Source organism: Mastigoproctus giganteus, chromosome 5, assembly GCF_048544385.1.
Source record: "Mastigoproctus giganteus isolate SK-2022 chromosome 5, ASM4854438v1, whole genome shotgun sequence".
Classification (NCBI taxonomy): Eukaryota; Metazoa; Arthropoda; class Arachnida; order Uropygi; family Thelyphonidae; genus Mastigoproctus; species Mastigoproctus giganteus.
In genome coordinates this window covers 99,872,331-99,891,335 of record NC_143579.1, presented here as the reverse complement: position 1 = coordinate 99,891,335, position 19,005 = coordinate 99,872,331, and the positions used below count along the sequence as shown (strand labels likewise).

The 19,005-nt window shown below is 38.9% G+C and overlaps 1 protein-coding gene across 1 annotated transcript in view; it reads left to right on the top strand.

Moving 5' to 3' along the window:
- Mtpbeta (mitochondrial trifunctional protein beta subunit) overlaps positions 1–19,005 on the top strand; it is a 292,313-nt gene that overhangs the window by 248,038 nt on the left and 25,270 nt on the right. Inside the window, exon 12 of the mRNA XM_090373364.1 lies at positions 6,039–6,126. Within this exon, the coding sequence (XP_090229490.1) occupies positions 6,039–6,126 (88 nt within the window). The remainder of the gene's footprint in view (positions 1–6,038; positions 6,127–19,005) is intronic.

The window sequence follows — 19,005 nt, the reverse complement described above, 5'->3', positions numbered from 1 at the left end:
CTATGGCAGAGAGAAAACAAATAAATTATACCAGATAAAGCCTGTTATACAAACTTGGCAGTCTATAGTATGCACAGGAATCGTAGTGAGGAAGTTGTTCTTGCTCGACTCCGTCTAGGACATAGTCATCTAACACATTCGTTCCTGCTGAGGAAACAAATGTTCGTATACCCATGTGCGAGTCTTGCAACACCATTTTATCTATAAAGCATATTTTAATTGATTGCGTTAATTTTATCCATATTCGCAATATATATTTTAGCGCTTTTACTCATGACTGGTCCTTATACACTCAGTGAGATTTTATCAGACAATGACCATGTGTCAGCAATTTTAAAGTTTTTACAACCCATTAACATGTACACACATTTAAATTAGATAATTTATTTTTAAACTATACTGCTTCTATTTATATATACATATATACACGGTGTGTGTGTGTGTGTGTGTGTGTGTGTGTGTGTGTGTGTGTGTGTGTGTGTGTGTGTGTGTGTGTGTGTGTGTGTGTGTGTGTGTGTGTGTGTGTGTGTGTGATAATTTGATGAGGTAACCTTTTTAAAGGTTATCAGAATATATTGGATTTTTTTTATGTTTTTTAACTTTTTACTGGCGCAGTATAACCACAGTTGTTTTTGCGCCAGTAAAATCCAAATCAAATCAACTCTCACATATAAAGAAGGTCATCAGCTCTCAGCAGAAAATATTTTGTGAAGAGGACTATGTCCTTTATGAAGCAGGACTAATATCCTCTCTTGAGAACCTATGCTGACTGTACTTCTATTGCTTAATTTTTGAGACTTAATCTGAATCAGTTTATTTGTTTGATTTTAACCAGCCCGTGCTGTGGATCCTGGAATTGAGAATTGTTATATATTATTTGCATGTAGTCTGTAGAGGGGGACTGAGAAGCAACAGTTATTCAGAGGAATTGCTGATTTGGCAGCAATATCAGCTAGATCAGGGATGGCTAAATGGCAACATCATGTGTCATATTACTTGTGGTGCATGCAGTTCTGTTAGTGACCCACTTCCTGATGTAAGGAATATAACATAAAAAAAACATATACATAACCAGTTTTAAAAATCAGAATCAAACACGTAGTAAAGTGTTACAAGTGCCACACCACATGTCCCAAAGGGTGTTGCCATCATATCATTTTGGCATCATATCAGCATTGTTTTCATAATACTTACATAATATATTTATTTCTTCACATGCTGGATATGTGCTTTCTCTTTGAAAGTTGATAACTGACTTAGTTGATTCCATATAACCCTGATTAAGAGCTTGAGCCTGGTATCTCGCTGTTATTTTTCTTTACATGCTTTTGGGCAAAACAAGTGAAGTTGTACTGTTCATTTACTATTGACTTAAAGTTGAATAATTGTTGGCACATACACAACGATTTGATCTCACAAATGTTTGGAAAGCACTAACATAAAGTTTGTTAGTGCTTTCCAAACAAAGTTGGTGGTGGCAAAGGCCATGTGAGCTGGTGCATTGTCTGACAGAGGGACACCTCTGGTTAATATTCCATGCCTTTTCACCTTCAAAGCATCGCAGGGGTTGGCAACTTGTGGCTCTTTAACTTTTATCTCACATGTACAACAAGCTACGTATTTCCACGAGCAAAATATTTTTAAACATGAACTATATTAAAAATAAATCAAGAAACCATCTGAACAAAACGAGTCTCTCAGCATGTTTAAAGATGAAAATTACGGCTTAGTCACCTGATGTAGAAAGACTCGCTCAATAAGTTTAGCAGCAAAAGTCACATTAATTTGTACCTAATTGGATGTTTATGTTTATGTTTTTTCAGTATTAATAAGTAATATTTCAGAAAATATATTTTTTTAATAAAATACTAGAATAAATTGCCTCCAACATGGCAAAAGCAGCGAATCTGACTAAATTCCAAGCAGAGTTAGATGGTTGCTTTGTAGGAATGGGAATACAGTCAGTTCTGCTAACACATTTTGGTAACACGAATTTGTTCCAATGCGACTGATATATTAAGGAACAATGCAGTATAACGTGATTTTCGTGTTGGCTCATGCACAATTTTGTCTGCGAGTAACATCTGGTGAACAGAAAATCCGGCACCGAGCCTTATTTTAAATTTGCATAGTTTAAACACGCGTAGGGTAAGGAGTCACTGGCTTTATTGCGAAGAAAATGCCTTCAATGAGTAAAGAGTAGTTACCTCCAGGGCAAAGCAGAAGAGGGCTGTATAACAGTCTTGGTTTAGGATGAACTGAGGTGATCAGTTGAGCTCTATATTTGTTGTATTTAGGACAGCAATATAATATGCGTTCCCAATCCACCTAATTACCACAGGAGCAGTTGGGATCATCTATGATTCCAAGTCTGGTAAGTTTGGATTTGAAGGACCCATGGCCCATGAGAACAAACGTGACAAAGAGGCCTGGGGAGGAGAACCAGGGAGAAGGCTTCAGGCTAGTGGTGGAGACTTGTGGTATGAATCGCTTGGTTGTTGCTCCTTTGGTGGTTGTGTCATAATGAGTTTGCCAGACATAGTACAAGCGAATAAGAAGTCTTTTCTGTTCCTGCTTGGGATCATTTGAAACATCTGTCATGAAGTCCAGGATGGAGGCACTGATTCCCTTGTGCAAGTGGTAATTCAAGCCTGCACAGATGACTTCCAGATCTGTGGGGGAAAGGACCCAGCCAGGACCTGCAGTGTCAGGCTGCTGATTGTGCAGCAAGCAGGTGTAATGGTTAGCAGCATTGTCCTCTGGATGGTCTGAAGTTTCCTGGAGTTGTTGACTAGTGTAGTTTCTAGCACTAGGTGGGCTCTGAAGGTTAGTTTATTGTCAATGATGATCCCAAGATATTTAAGCTCAGTGACCATTCTGATTGAAGAATCGCCTATTTTAATTATGGGTGGCCTGTCTGATTTTAAGAAGGATTGCTTTAGTTTTTTTCCAGGGAAATTGCCAATTTGTTCTTTAGTGTCTAGGCATGGAAAGCCCCACTGGCAACACGAGCTCGATCTTCAAATAGTGCCTAGGTGTTGGCAGAAAGTTAGGAGACAAGGTCATCCGGTAAAGCAATGCAGTCAACCCTGCCCAGATCCTGATTGAGAAACTCATCTGGGACAACTGACTACAGGAATGGTCCAAGGATAGAGACCTGTGGGCAGCGGCTTCTTCTTTTTATATATATATATATATATATATATGTGTGTGCGTGTGTTTGTGTGTGTGTGTATGAAAACCTCAAACACGAGAGGTATTAGAACCTACAGAGAGTAGAGAGACTTTGTTGGAAATAAGTCATTAATTAACCTAACTGCCCTCTTCTGAATGGAATCTATCTAGAAGCCTGAGAGAGGTTTTGGGGGCACTGCCCCAGGTGTGGGAACAGTGTTCCATGGTAGAGCAGATTTGCGATTTGTACAGAGTGAACGGCCATTTGGAAGAAAAGTAATGCCAAGAGCGAAAGAGAAAATCAAGCTTTTTAGATGCAGAAGAAGCAATATTTGTAATGTGCGTATGCCAAGAGAGATTAGAAGTTAGGGTAATTCCTAAAAGATATATATCATTTTGCCTATAAATTGTAGTGCCACCAAGGATTAGCATAGGAGCAGAAGAATCCTTTTTGCAAGATATAAGACAGGACTGATTTTTAGAAGGATCAAAATCAACTAAGTTGTCTTTGCCCCACTGGAGAATTACCTGGAGATTGGCATTTAAGGAACTGGTAGCGTATATTCGAGAAGATAAAGCTGATTGAGCAGGGCAAGGTTTCTCAAACTGGAATGCAACCTGCTATCATCAGCAATATTATGGATAGGATTTCCTGTCAATGGAAGAAGGTCATTAATATACAAGAGCAAAAGAGTGGGGGAAAGAACAGAACCTTGGGGGACACCAGCATTAGTGGAGAAGTTAGAAGACAGAGCCATCTACCATCACCCTCAGTGAGTGGTCAGAGAGAAAACTGGATAATGAATTACAAAAAACAGTTGGCAAAGCATAAAATGGAACTTTGTTTAGAAGACCTTTATGCCAAACGCGATCGAAATCCTTTGAGAAGTCGAGCAACGAAGTTGAGCAACTGCTCGTGTTTCACCGAACTTTTCCATTGAATTTGTCCATAAATGGGTAACATAAACCAGAATATCACCAGTGGATCAACACTGATGGAATCCATACTGGCTATCGTTGATCAGGAAGATTTCTAGGTAGTTTAGGAGTTGGCAGTTAATTGAATTCTCCATACTTTAGAAAGAATAGAAGTAATTGCAATGGTACGATAATTGGATGGAAGGGATTTGTCACCCTTTTTAGGAACTGGCTGGATATGAGCAAATTTCCAAGAAAAACATCTTGGGAATAATAAAGCGAAAAAAGGTGGCAAAGAACAGCAGTAAGTTCAGGAGTGCAGGTTTTGAGAACAAATGGAAAAATACCATCAGGACCTGAAGCTTTCTTAGCATCAAGATTTGTCAAAATCCTTCTGGCATCCTTTTGACGGAAGACCACAGGAGGCATTGAAGGAAGCATGTTGGGCATGGTGGGAGGTGTTTTACCAAGATCATTAATACATGAGTTGGAAGAAAAATGGGATGCTAGCTGGTCAGCTTTATCCTTAGCCGAAGGGACAATAGTACCCTCTAGTTTTGACAAAGGTGGGAGCAGAGATGACCAAAAGTTGCAGCCAATAGCTTTGGGAAGAGACCAGAATACTCTACTACCATTGGGGCAAGAAGTAAGTTTTCTACTTACTTACTTCTTGCCCTAATGGTAGTCGTTCATTCATTGATCACTCATCACCAGATAATGCACACTCAACAATTCTGGAGTGATGGATGTTGCAGGTCTTTCACAGCGTCAGGTATCTTCCAGGCTCTCCTTCCTCGTTTAAATTCCCACTTCTGGAATGGGAAGGGGCATCCTTTCCCTAATGTTGTAACCATATCCTCATGAATTGCTTTTGGCATTAGTTCTCTTTCTCTGAAATACTGGATGACTGCATGGTGACTGATTTTGTCCATCGTTCATACAACTTTGTTGACTTCAAGACCTGTAATTTAAAAAAATATATTGAAACTGCATAAAACTTGGTGAATTACTATTTGAAGTGTTATACCTTAAGTACAGAAATTTTTAACACTCTGCCACTACCCTTTCATACTCAGGCCATGAACTTTTCAAATGCTCCTCTTAATTCTCAACTTAAAAAAAAATAATAATAATTGGTGATATAGATTGCAACAAAAAACCATAACTGTAGAAGTTAAAAGTTCATGCCCACATAATTCTAATACATATTTTAATTTAAGATTTTTTATTTTTGGTTGTTAGAATGCTTTAGTATGCCTGCTAGAGAGGGTTCAGTGTAGTAATTTCTTGCTGTACTTTTTTTTTTAGTAATTACAAATTCATTCAGTTTCTACGGATTTAAAAGTTTGTTCCCACATGAAAAGATCGTTTGATTCATTCCTTTCTTACCAGTTCTCAACTTAAATCCATGAGAATCCATGAGTTCATGGATTCTCAACTTAAAAAAAAATAATAATAATTGGTGATATAGATTGCAACAAAAACCATAACTGGAGAAGTTAAAAGTTCATGGCCACATAATTCTAATACATATTTTAATTTAAGATTTTTTATTTTTGGTTGTTAGAATGCTTTAGTATGCCTGCTAGAGAGGGTTCAGTGTAGTAATTTCTTGCTGTACTTTTTTTTTTTTTAGTAATTACAAATTCATTCAGTTTCTATGGGTTTAAAAGTTTGTTCCCACATGAAAAGATCGTTTGATTCATTCCTTTCTTACCAGTTTCAAAACAGAATTCTTTGTTGCTAATGCTGTTTATATTACACAATTTTGTAATAATGAAGCATAATGTTCTATTATAAATACTATCTGAATATATAAGAAAGGTTTTTTAATGTCTAATATTGCTAACTCCAGACATTTTAGTAACTTATTCACTGATTTTTGTGATTTTAACTCTGTTTTACTTTACTTTTATGTCTAATTTTTCTGTTAATTTTGAGTTTAGACCAGCATATGCCACGCCAAAAGTTTTAGAAAAAGCTGGACTCATGTTAAAAGACATCAGTGTGTTCGAATTTCATGAAGCTTTTGCTGTAAGTAGTATTGATCCTTTTTAACTTACAGGTCTAGTTAGTTGGAGTTTTTTTTTTTTATAAGGTTAGACATGCATTGAAGAAAGAGCATTTTATGTGTATGTCCCACTAATGATCTTGAATGTTTTTGTTACCTGCCTAATTTCTGTTCTTTGTAAGTTTTAATTTTTACTATTAATAATGGTTCCATTTCAAATAATAAAGGTGAGTGCTTTGTAACAGGCTATTAGGTCATGATCATGGTCATCTCCCCCTATGAGCCGTGAGATTATTGCTAAGGTTAATCCAGTAGATATTCTTAGTTCAGCTGATGATTGTTTTCTGTGTTCTAGATGTAAGGAACATATAAATCTTAAATTAAAACTTGGTGCATTGCTAGACGAAATCGAGTCACTGAAGAAAGAGAAGAAAGTTACTGACCGTTCTTTTTTGGTTTTCTTCAGAAGCAAGGTTTAGGTGAACTAGTGTCTTGCCCAATGTTGTGTGAAAAATTATTGGATGGCCCCAGGTGCCAAAACAGTTCTATTCTTGAAAAGCTACAAGTTAGAATGCAGAAAGGAAACTCGGCTTTCTTTACCTTTTTCATAATTTTCTAATTCCACTAATTAACTAACACTTTCACTGTTCGGCCTCCTAGTGGCACTCCTCCTGCCTCACCATGATGGGGCTAAAAGGAGCAAACATGGCAAACACAGACCATGTTTCTGCTACTCGAACAAGCAGAAAACTAGATGAAGTAAATTCATATACAGCTAAGCGACAAAATACAGAGCACTCCCTAAGAACTAAGAACAGTGGTGTGAACACCACTGTTCTTAGTTCTTAGGGAGTGCTCTCACACACCACTGTTCTTAGTTATTCATTCTAAGAATGAACAACCTATCAGAAGTTTGTTACCTTTCCGAATTCAAAAAACTTTAGACAGCATAGCTAGTTCCCCTAAAACAGTCAGAAGACTAAAATCAGGGGATCTACTAGTAGAGAACCCTTTTAATAGAAGCAGAGCATCTGTTAAAAGCAAGAACTTTTGGAGAAATTCCAGTAACAGTTATTCCTCATTCCACCCTTGAATACCTTGAAAGGAGTAATTACGGAGTGGGATTTCCTCAATATTCCTGAAGATGAAATCAAAGAAGAGTTGAAAGATCAAGGAGTTATTTAAGTAAAATGAATAACAATTAAAAGAGAAGGAGAAATTGTCCTTACAAGAAATATAATTTTGACCTTTAACATCCCAAATCCACCAAAAACTGTAAGAGTAGGATATCTGAACCACCCACTGAGACCATATATTCCAAACTCTGTCTGATGTTTTAAGTGTCAGAAGTACAGACACTCTGAAACAGTATGCAGAGGTTTTGCTATCTGTGAAAAATGTGGATCACGGGAAATACACAACACAACTGTACAACACAAAATTCAAGATGTCCCAACTGCAGAGGAGAACATAATGCCTGCTCAAAAGAATGTAGTAGTAGTAGAGGCATGTGATGCAAGAAAGCAAGCATATATGAGCTTATGTAGCATCAGCCAAAAAAAAAAACAATTTCACACATCTGTTCCCTCTAAAAGTTTGTTCAGTTCCTCCTTGAATTTATTTAAGCTACAACTTCCACAATGACAGATGAAAGTTTATTCCAGCAATCAACTGTCCGCTGGCTAAAGGCAAATTTCCACACATCTATTCTATAACCGTCTTTCCTCAATTTGAATTTATGCCCCCTCATGTTCGTAATCTGAGCAAGCGGAAAAATCCCATCAGAATTCAGCGTGCTCAACCCATTAAAGGCCTTATACACCACAATCAGATCACCTTGCAGGTGCCTAGTCTCCGGCCACTGCATTTTGCAGAACTTAAGCCTATCTTGATAAGAGAACCCCTTCGTTCTCCTCACCAATCTTGTGTGTGTGGTGCCTCCGTAGCCAGGTGGGAAGGAGCAGCAGTGCATAGGGTTCGAGCCCGTCACCACCAAATACGGAGGATGCGGAAAGGTCAGGGAATGACCACTGCATATCCCAGAGCAATATGGCCTTAGTTGCTAATGCTTCTAAAAACCAAATAACAAACAAACATCACCAATCTTGTTGCCCTTCTCTGTACTCATTCCAGCAGCTCTACATCTTTCCTAAAATGAGGCCTCCAGACCTGTATATATTACTCATGGTTTGGCCTGACCATTGCCTTATACAAGGGGACAATTACCTCTTTATTCCTACTAGCAAAATTCCTGTATATCATTGACAATACCCCATTACAAGAGCAAAGCAGAGGAGAAATTGTTGAAGTTAGACATAAGGAAGGCACCTGAGGTGGATGGTATCTATCCAGTTATATTAAAGGAGGCAACAAAAGAAGTAAGCAAACCCTTAGCCTTAATTATGAGAGCTTCCTTGGACTCAGGGGAGCCGACCGGGCTAGCCGGGTGGGTAAAGTGCCTGCCTGGCAACCCAAAGGTCGCAGGTTCGAATCCCGCCTCGGGCTTGGATCAAAGTACTGCAAAAACCTTGGGAGGTGCATTATGGCCACAGAAGCTGATGCGCCAACAATTACCAAAAAAAAAAAAAAAAAAGACTCAGCGGAGGTTTCCATGGACTGGAGGTGTGTAAATGTATCACCAATTCACAAAGGAGATTCAAAAGGTGACACAAGTAACTATAGACCTGTTCGTTTAACTTGTGTTCTGGGGAAAATAATGAAGTCATTGGTTAAAGAAGCAATTAATCTAGACATGATTGCAGTAATAGTTAAGACACAGCATGGGTTTGTTCATGGAAGGTCTTGTCTGACCAATTTGATTGGATACTATGATATGGTCACAAAGGAACTGAATGTCAAAAATAATTTTGTCATATACTTGGTTTTTAGGATTAAGGGTAAGTTGCTACATGGGATAAAGAGATGGTTGAGTGGGAGACGACAGGGAGTGGTAATAAATGGACCTGCTCTTCATGGACAAATATTATTAGTGGAGTACCCCGGGATTCGGTGCTGGGAGTGGTAATAAACGGACACTGCTCTTCATGGACAAATGTTATTAGTGGAGTACCCCAGGATACGGTGCTGGGCCCATTGTTATTTTGTGTATTCATCAATGATGTAGATGAAGGTATATATATTGGGATTAATGTCCAAGTTTGCAGATGATACAAAGGTTGGCAAGGTTGCTAACGGCAGTAAAGACAGTATGCTACTCAAATTGGATCCAGATAAGTTGGGCAAATGGACTGAGAAGTGGCAACTGAAGTTTAACATTGACAAATGCAAAGTACTGCATATGGGTAGCAATAACCCAAGAGAAACATACCAAATGTGTGGTACTACACTCAGGGAAGTGGAAAGTGAAAAAGACTTGGGGCTAATTATGCAGTCAAATATGAAGTGTGCTGAGCAGTGCAGACAGGCTAGGCTGCCAGGGCAGGTCATGGAGTCTTGTCAATGATATATAGGAATTTTCTAGCAGGGACGGGGGGTCATGATTATCCCGTTGTACAAAGGAATGGTCAGGCCACACCTAGAGTACTGCGTAGAGGTCTGGAGGCCTCATTTTAGGAAGGATGAAGAGCTGCTAAAACGAATACATAGAAGAGCAACAAGTTTGGTGAGAGGAACAAAGGGGTTCTCTTACCAGGAGAGGCTTAAATTTTGTCAGTTTCAGCATCTGGAGACTGCATACCTGCAAGGTGATCTGAATTGTGGTGTATAAGGTCTTGAACAAATGGGATTTTTGATCAGATTAAGAACCTGAGGGGGCATAGATTAAAATTGAGGAAAGACAGTTGTAGAATAGATGTGCGGAAATTTTCCTTTAGCCAGCGGGTGATTGATTGATGGAACAGACTGCCATCTTTTGTTGTGGAAGTTGATAGCCTAAATAAATTTAAGGTTGAGCTGGACAGGCATGTGGAACTAATGGAGGGGTGAAATGGGAGGGTTATTTTTTTTTTTGGCTGACGCTGCATAAGCCTGCTTTCTTGAATCATATGCCTTTATTAATACTAATGCTAATAGCATATGATTAGCTTTGTTACTACTTAATCGTATTACTATAACCTACTGTTCACAATTACTGAACTCAAGAAGGCTATCGAAAATTCCAAAATCTCATGGTTCTGCTGGACCAGGTGGCATTTATTGCACAATGCTCTGCAACATTAATTGGAATTCCATATCCACACTGTTGCAGTTTCACAGCAGAATCTTTGAATAGAATGTTTGTTCTACTATATGGTATCAAGCAATAATGGTAGCCATTGCAAAACTGGGGAAAGATGTTTTCTTCCCCAGCATTGGCATTAGACTTGAACTTCTGTAGACTGTAATTTTCAGGAAATACTTATGATGGAAGGTTGTTCCAGAAAACGGTAGTTGAATGAATAAACGATGAAGGCGAAAAGTTCGTTCTATGAGCTAGAAGTTGGACACTAAATGCATGTTGGCTGGTGGCAGCACGTGTTCGGACTGTTTTGAAAGAGAGAGTGGGAATTATAGAAGTCAATTCAGAAGAACAGTGCCCATGGAAGTATCTGTAGAAAAGACATGCAGCAGAAACAGTAGTAGTAGTAGTGGCATGTGATGCAAGAAAGCACGTGTATGAGCTTATGCAGCATCAGCCAAAAAAAAAAATCACACCATTCCCTCCAAATGCCTGTCCAGTTCCTCCTTAAATTTATTTAACCTATCAACTTCCACAATAACAGATGGAAGTTTGCTCCAGCAATTAGCCACTAGCTGGCTAAAGGCAAATTTCCGCACATCTATTCTACATCCGTCTTTTCTTAATTTGAATTTATGCCCCCTTAGGTTCATAATCTGAAAAAGTGGAAGGATCCCATCAGAATTCAGTGTGCTCAACCCATTCAAGGTCTTATACCTCAATCAGATCACCGCGCAGGTGCCTAGTCTCCAGCCACTTCAATTTGCAGAATTTAAGCTTCTCTTGGTAAGAGGATCCCTTCATTTCCCTCACCAATCTTGTTGCCCTTCTCTGTACATGTTCAAGCAAATCTACATCCTTCCTAAAATGCGGCCTCCAGACCTGTACGCAGTACTCAAGGGGTGGCCTGATCATTGCTATTTCAGAGGGACAATAACCTCCTTTTCCCTGCTAGCAAAATTCCTATATATCATTGACAAAACCCCATGACCTGCCCTGGCAGCTTGTCTGCATTGCTCAGAAAACTTCATATCTGACTGCACAATTACTCCCAGGTCTTTTTCATTTTCTACCACCTTAAGTGTAGTACCACACAGTTGGTACGTTTCTCTGGGGTTACTTCTACTCATAAGCAGTACTTTGCATTTGTCAAGGTTAAACTTCAGTTGCCACTTCTTAGCCTATCTGTCCAAATTATCTAGATGCAGCAGCACACTGCCACTAACAACCCTGCCAACCTTTGTATCATCTGCAAACTTCGACACTAAGCCTGATATACCTTCATCAGTATCATTGATAAATATACAAAACAGCAGTGGACCCAACACAGAACCCTGTGGGACTCTAATAACATTAGTCCACGAAGAGCAGCACCAATTAATTACCACCCTCTGTCTTCTCCCACTCAACCATCCTTTTATCCATTGTAGCAACTTACCCTTAATACCATTCTGCTCCAATTTGTACAATAGTCTTCCATGCGCAAAAGTGTCAAAAGCTTTCCTGAAATCCAAATATATGATATCAAAATTATTTTTTGCATCCAGTTCCTTTGTAACCACATCATAATATCCTATCAGATTTGTCAGACAAGACTTTCCCTTAACAAACCCATGCTGTGTCTGAATTATTGCTGCAGTCTTGTCTAGATGATCCTGCAATGCTTCTTTAACCAGTGACTCCATTATTTTACCCGGAACAGAAGTTAAACTAACTGGTCTGTAATTACTCGTGTCACCCTTCGATCCCCCCCTTTGTGAATTGGGGATACATTTGCACATCTCCAGTCCGTGGGGACCTCCCCTGAGTCCAAGGATGCTTTCATAATTATGGCTAAGGGTTTGCTTAGTTTCTTTGCTGCCTCCTTTAATATAACTGGATAGATACCATCCACCCCAGGTGCCTTTCTTATGTTTAACTTCAACAATTTCTCCTCCAATTTGCTCTCAATTATTGCAAAATCATTAAGCACCCTGCTACAATTTGATAACCTTCTGCCATTTTCAAACCTTAATAACTCCTCGTGTGAATGTAGATGAAAAATAGTCATTCAGTTTGTTTGCTATCTGAGCAGGATTATCAACATTGGAACCACCAATATCAAGTGGACCAGTCAGATTCATCCCCTTCCTTTTAGAGTTTATATAAGTAAAGAAATCTTTGCTGTTTTTCTTAGCATCTTTTGCCAAAGATGCTAAGATGCTAGAGGAGTCATTAATTAACTTAACTGCCCTCTTCTGAATGGATTCTAGAAGTCTGAGAGAGGTTTTGGGGCATACTGTCCCAGATGTGGGAACAATATTCCATGGTGGGGCAGATTTGCAATTTGTACAGAATGATCAGCTGTTTGGAAGAAAAGTAATGCCGAGAGGGAAAGCGAAAACCAAGTTTTTTAGATGCAGAGGAAGCAATATTTGTAATGTGCTTATGCCAAGGGAGATTTAGAAGTCTGGGTAATCCTCAAAAGAGATATGTCATTTTGCCTGGGAATTGAAGTGTCACCAAAGATAAGCATAGGAGCAGAAGAATCCTTTTTGCGAGACATAAGACAAGACTGAGTTTTTGAAAGATTGAAATCAACTAAGTTGTCTTTGCCCCACTGGAGAATTACCTGGAGGGCAGCATTTAAGGAATTGGTAGCGGATATATGAGAAGTTTAAGCTGATTGAGCAGGGCAAGGTTTCTCAAAATGTAAAGTGTGGAATGCAATGTGCTATCATCGGCAAAACTATGGATAGGATTTCCAGTCAATGGAAGAAGGTCATTAATACACAAGAGGAAAAGAGTGGGGCGAACAACTGAATCTTGGGAGACACCAGCATTATTGGAAAAGTTAGAGGACAGAGAGCCATCTTCCATTACCCTTAGTGAGCAATCAGACAGAAAACTGGATAACCAATTACAAAAAACAGTAGGTAAACCATACAATGGGACCTTGTTTAGGAGACCTTTGTGCCAAACACGATTTGAGATGTCAAGAGCATCTGCTTGTGTTTCCCCGAATTTTTACATTGATTTTTTCCAATAAATGGGTAACATAAGCCGGAATATCACCAGTAGATCGACACTGACTGAATCCATACTGGCGATCGTTGATCAGATGGAATATTTCTATGTAGTTTAAGAGTTGGCGGTTAATTGATTTCTCCATTACTTTAGAAAGAGTAGAAGTAATTGCAATGGGATGATAATTGGATGGGAGGGATTTATCACACTTCCAAAGAATCGTTGCCTTTTGTTATTACAGTTAGTTTTTGACAAGTTTGCAGCAGCATGTTCGAGAGGCAACCAGAGAAAGTAACACTCTTGATCTGATTATCAGCAGTGATCATTCGTGTATTAAGAATTTGCAGATAAAGGAACCACTAGGTGGCAGTGATCAGGGATTTACTCAAAGAGGTAACTACCGTCAGGGGTAAAGGAAAGGGTTTTTGCTTCCGTAAAGGGGAGTACAGTGGTCTCAGACAGTTTTTAAATTCTGTACAGTGGGATCAACTGACAATGTTACAAACAGTAAATTCTAAGTGGGAAGCATTCAAAGAATTAATCGTGGAAGCTACTAGACTTTATATACCGATTAAGAAATATCGTTCAAGGTTTAGGCCTAAATGGTTATCAAATGAACTAATGAGACTCGTGACAGAGAAGAAAAATGCATGGGATGCATATAAATTATCAGGTGACGCAGAAGCCTGTGGCAGATATAAACTAGTCTGTAATCAGGTCACAAAGGAGGTTCGGCAGGCGAAGGCGGATTACGAGAAATCTTTGGCAAAAGATTCTAAGAAAAACAGCAAGGATTTCTTTACTTATATAAACTCTAAAAGGAAGGGGATGAATATGATTGGTCCACTTGACATCGATGGTTCGACTGTTGATGATCCTGCTCAGATAGCAAACAAACTGAATGAGTATTTTGCATCTACATTCACACGTGAGGAATTATTACAATTTGAAAATGGAAGAAGGTTATCAAATTGTAGCAGTGTGCTTAATGATTTTGTAATAACTGAGAGCAAAGTGGAGGAGAAATTGTTGAAGTTAAACATAAGAAAGGCACCTGGGGTGGATGGGATCTATCCAGTTATTTTAAAGGAGGCGGCAAAGCAACTAAGCAAACCCTTAGCCATAATTATGAGAGCATCCTTGGACTCAGGGGAGGTTCCCACGGACTGGAGATGTGCAAATGTGTCCCCAATTCACAAAGGTGGATCGAAGGGTGACAAGAGTAATTACAGACCAGTTAGTTTAACTTCTGTTCCGGGTAAAATAATGGAGTCGCTGGTTAAAGATACATTGCAGGATCATCTAGAATAGACTGCAGCAATAATTCAAACACAGCATGGGTTTGTTAAGGGAAAGTCTTGTCTGACAAATTTGATTGGTTATTATGATGTGGTCACAAAGGAACTGAATGCAAAAAATAATTTTGATATCATATACTTGGATTTCAGGAAAGCTTTTGACACTGTTGCGCATGGAAGACTACTGTACAAATTGGAGCAGAATGGTATTAAGGGTAAGTTGCTACAATGGATAAAAGGATGGTTAAGTTGGAGAAGACAGAGGGTGGTAATCAATGGGTGCTGCTCTTCGTGGACTGATGTTATTAGTGGAGTCCCACAGGGTTCGGTGTTGGGTCCACTGTTGTTTTGTGTATTTATCAATGATATTGATGAAGGTATATCAGGCTTAATGTCGAAGTTTGCAGATGACACAAAGGTTGGCAGGGTTGTTAATGACAGTAATGGCAGTGTGCTACTGCAACAGGATCTAGATAATTTGGGCAGATGGGCTAAGAAGTGGCAACTGAAGTTCAACCTTGACAAATTCAAAGTACTGCATATGGGTAGAAGTAACCCCAGAGAAACGTACCAACTGTGTAGTACTACACTTAAGGTGGTAGAAAATGAAAAAGACCTGGGAGTAATTGTGCAGTGAGATATGAAGTTTTCTGAGCAGTGCAGACAGGCTGCTAGGGCGGGTCATGGGGTTTTGTCAATGATATATAGGAATTTTGCTAGCAGGGAAAAGGAGGTGATTGTCCCTCTGTATAAGCAATGGTCAGGCCACGCCTTGAGTACTGCGTACAGGTCTGGAGGCCTCATTTTAGGAAGGATGTAGATTTGCTTGAGCGTGTCCAGAGAAGAGCAACACGATTGGTGAGGGGAATGAAGGGATTCTCTTACCAAGAGAGGCTTAAGTTCTGCAAATTGCAGTGGCTGGAGACTAGGCACCTGCGCGGTGATATGATTGAGGTCTATAAGGCCTTGAATGGGTTGAGCACGCTGAATTCTGATGGGATCCTTCCACTTGTTCAGATTACCAACCTACGGGGACATAAGTTCAAATTAAGAAAGGACAGATGTAGAATAGATGTGCGGAAATTTGCCTTTAGCCAGCGGGTGGTTAATTGCTGGAACAAACTTCCATCTGTCGTTGTAGAAGTTGATAGGCTAAATAAATTTAAGGAGGAACTGTACAGGCATTTGGAGGGAATGGTGTGATTTTTTTTTTTTTTTTTTGGCTGATGCTGCATAAGCTCCTACACTTGCTTTCTTGCATCATGTGCCACTACTACTACTACTACTACTACTCGATTTGCTGATATAAGATCCCATGAAAAAGATATAAGCTTGTTTGAGAATCCATTTACTTCTATGGCTGAAAACTACAATCCCATTTTGCTACTTGAAATTATTCATCCCAAAATGAAGAAATGGTTCAAAAATAAGTATATGGACTGAGAAAATAAACCACAGTACTTGAATTCTACAAGGCTCTCTCGTCTGAAGATTTTCCACTAATAAAAGAAAATGCCACGAAAATGGCTACTTCGTTCGGATCAATGTATGTTTACATGCAAACCTTTTCACACATGAAATCAAATAAATATTTAAAAAGAAACAATAACAGATGAGAATCTTCATTCCATATTGAAAATTGGAATCAAAAATTTTCAACCAAATTTTGAACAATTATCTAAAAATATCCAGCTGCAATCATTATATTTATTTATTTACCTTAAAATTGAAAAACAGTGATCCTTTTCACGTAAAATTTTCTAAAGTGAGCATTTAAAAGCAAAAGTAAGTCATATTTTTATGATTTTAGTAAAATCTAAAAAATAAATCAGTGACATAGATTTGTTGCACATAAAGGTGTTGGGAATTTTTTTTTTTTTATATATAGCCTGAAAATAAAAAATGGTAAGATGAAATTAGAAATTTCCTTTTACATGTACCAAAATATGAAATATGTAACACACTAATCACTCAGTGCAGCCCACAAAATAAATCTAACTTTAAATGTGTGGCTCTTATATGGGAACAGGTTGGACACCCTGGTATAAGTAGTCAAAGACAGATGTGAAGAAGTTTGTGATTAGTGCTGTCATGTCATAGTAAAATTAGCAGAATGTATTCTCTATGAATGTTACAAAAAGCAGAGATTATACTGTGCATATCAGGCTTATTAATTGAATTCCGGAAGGCATACAGTTTATACCCACATATATATACACTGGTGTTCAAACAAAGTGCATCGCCCCTTAAAATTGTAATTGTCGTCCGAATAACATAAGTATATGTCAATATTTCTTTCTGATTATATCAGATAAGATTGACACGTGTAGGTGATGACATAAAATTGCATCAGCTGTTACTTTCAGCTATATAAGCACGCTCTGCAAGAGTTGCAGTCATTTCTTGCTTGTGTCAGGATGGTGAGTTACATGCAGGTGACACCATGAAGAAAGAGTGCTATTGTTGCTTTATGTGAGGAAGGCTGTTCTTCCTTTCATATTGCTTACAGAGTGTCTTGTAATCAGTTGACAGTGTGTAGATTCTTTCCAAACTCAAGAATGCTGGTTCTGCTGATAGGAAAAAAGGAACCGGACATAAACTGTGCAAGTCTCTGCGCCAAATCAGGACTGCGTTTTGAAGCCTTGTGCCTTAAAAACTGTAACGCTTCTTCTTCTGAGCAAAGAAGAAAAAAGAGAATGGGAAGAACATACAGGAGTGGTAGAAAGTGCAGTAACAGTCAGAAGGTGACTCACACAAAAAATGAAAAAGCCCGATTAATTTGGTGTAAGGAGCATGTCAAATGAACCCCCGAGCAATGGAAGTCAGTTATTTTCTCGGATGAGAAGAAATTCAACCTGCATGGCTCTGATGGGGGACAAACGATTCGCCGTAGACATGGTGGAGAATACCATCCAGACTGTATGGTGTCTACATGAAATTCTATACCAGCAAAATGATATGGGGGTGCATTTCGTATCACAGAGCAGGTCACCTGCAGTTTATAAAAGGTTCTGTGAATGCCAATGGATACCTGGCTGTATTGAAAGGCAAATTGCTGCCAATCATTAGAGACCATTTCAACCTGCCAAGTAACTGCATCTTTCAGGAAGACTCTGCTCCTTGCCATCGGGCAAAAAAGTGTAAGTAGGCACTTCAGTAGTTACTTTAGCTTCATTTCTGCATTAGAGGTTTGACAGTAATGTTTTTCCATTTGTTACAGGTCAAAATGGTTGGAAGAACATTACAGCTCTTAGCTCTGAATCCTATAGAGAACTGTTGGCATTGTTTGGTTTACAGAAGTCTAGGATCAAGATGACGCTGATCATGTTTTTCAACAAACAGGGTGTGATTTGCAAGGAATTTGTACCTGAAAGGGAGCAAATCAGTGCTACATTCTACATACAGGTCGTTCAAAGACTATTGAAGTCTTTGAACACCTGTTTGAAGCAATTTCGAGAAAAAGGTAGTTGGTTCTTGTTGCACAACAAGCCCCCATTCTGTACTGGTTGTGAAGACATGTCTGATGAAACATGGCATTGTACAGATCAACCATCCACCCTACCCTCCCAATCTAGCACAAGCAGACATTTTCCTATTTCCTAAGGTGAGAACTGCCCACAAGGGGAATGGATTTCAGTATGTTGAGAAAAAGAAAAAGATAACTGCCAAACTGAACATAATCTCTTTCGACACCACCTGCCTCTTTTCACAAACTTTTAGAACAACATAATAAGGCAGTCAATCAAGTGGTCATTACTCTGAATAAAAAAAAAAACCTTTTTGCGCCCCTTCACTTTGTCTTCTTTTTATTATAACAGTCAGGGAACTTTATTGCCTCACCTCGTATACACGTTTTGTGTTTACCCATAAGTGTTAGCAGTGGCAAATGTTCACAAAAAAAAAAAAAAATCATTTGTCCATCCCCTCTAGTAATTTTCCTAGTTCCCTCCCTTAAATTTATTCAAATTATTCATTTTCACACCACTTGGAAATTTGTTCCAACAATCAGCTACCAATGGCTAAAGGCAAACTTCCACTCATGTATCCTGCAACCATCTTTACTCGGCTTAAATTTTATGTTCCCCATGTTTGTTATATGACCAAGAGGAAGTAAGTAAGCCATCTGTATTTAGCTTACTCAATCTAGTCAAAGCCTTAAACATCCCAATCAGATCTCTTTGCAGGTATCTAGTCTCCAGATACTTCAATTTACAGAACTGAAGCCTCTTTTGTTCCCCTTGCCAGTCTCACTGCCCATCTCTGCACCCATTCCATTCAATCCACATCTGTCCTAAAATGAGGCCTCCATTGCCTTATATAATGGGATAATATCCGCTTCCTTATCCCTAAATATTGAAAAGAACAATGCACCCAGCACTGAACATTGGGAACTCCACTAATAACAGTACTCCAAGAGGAGT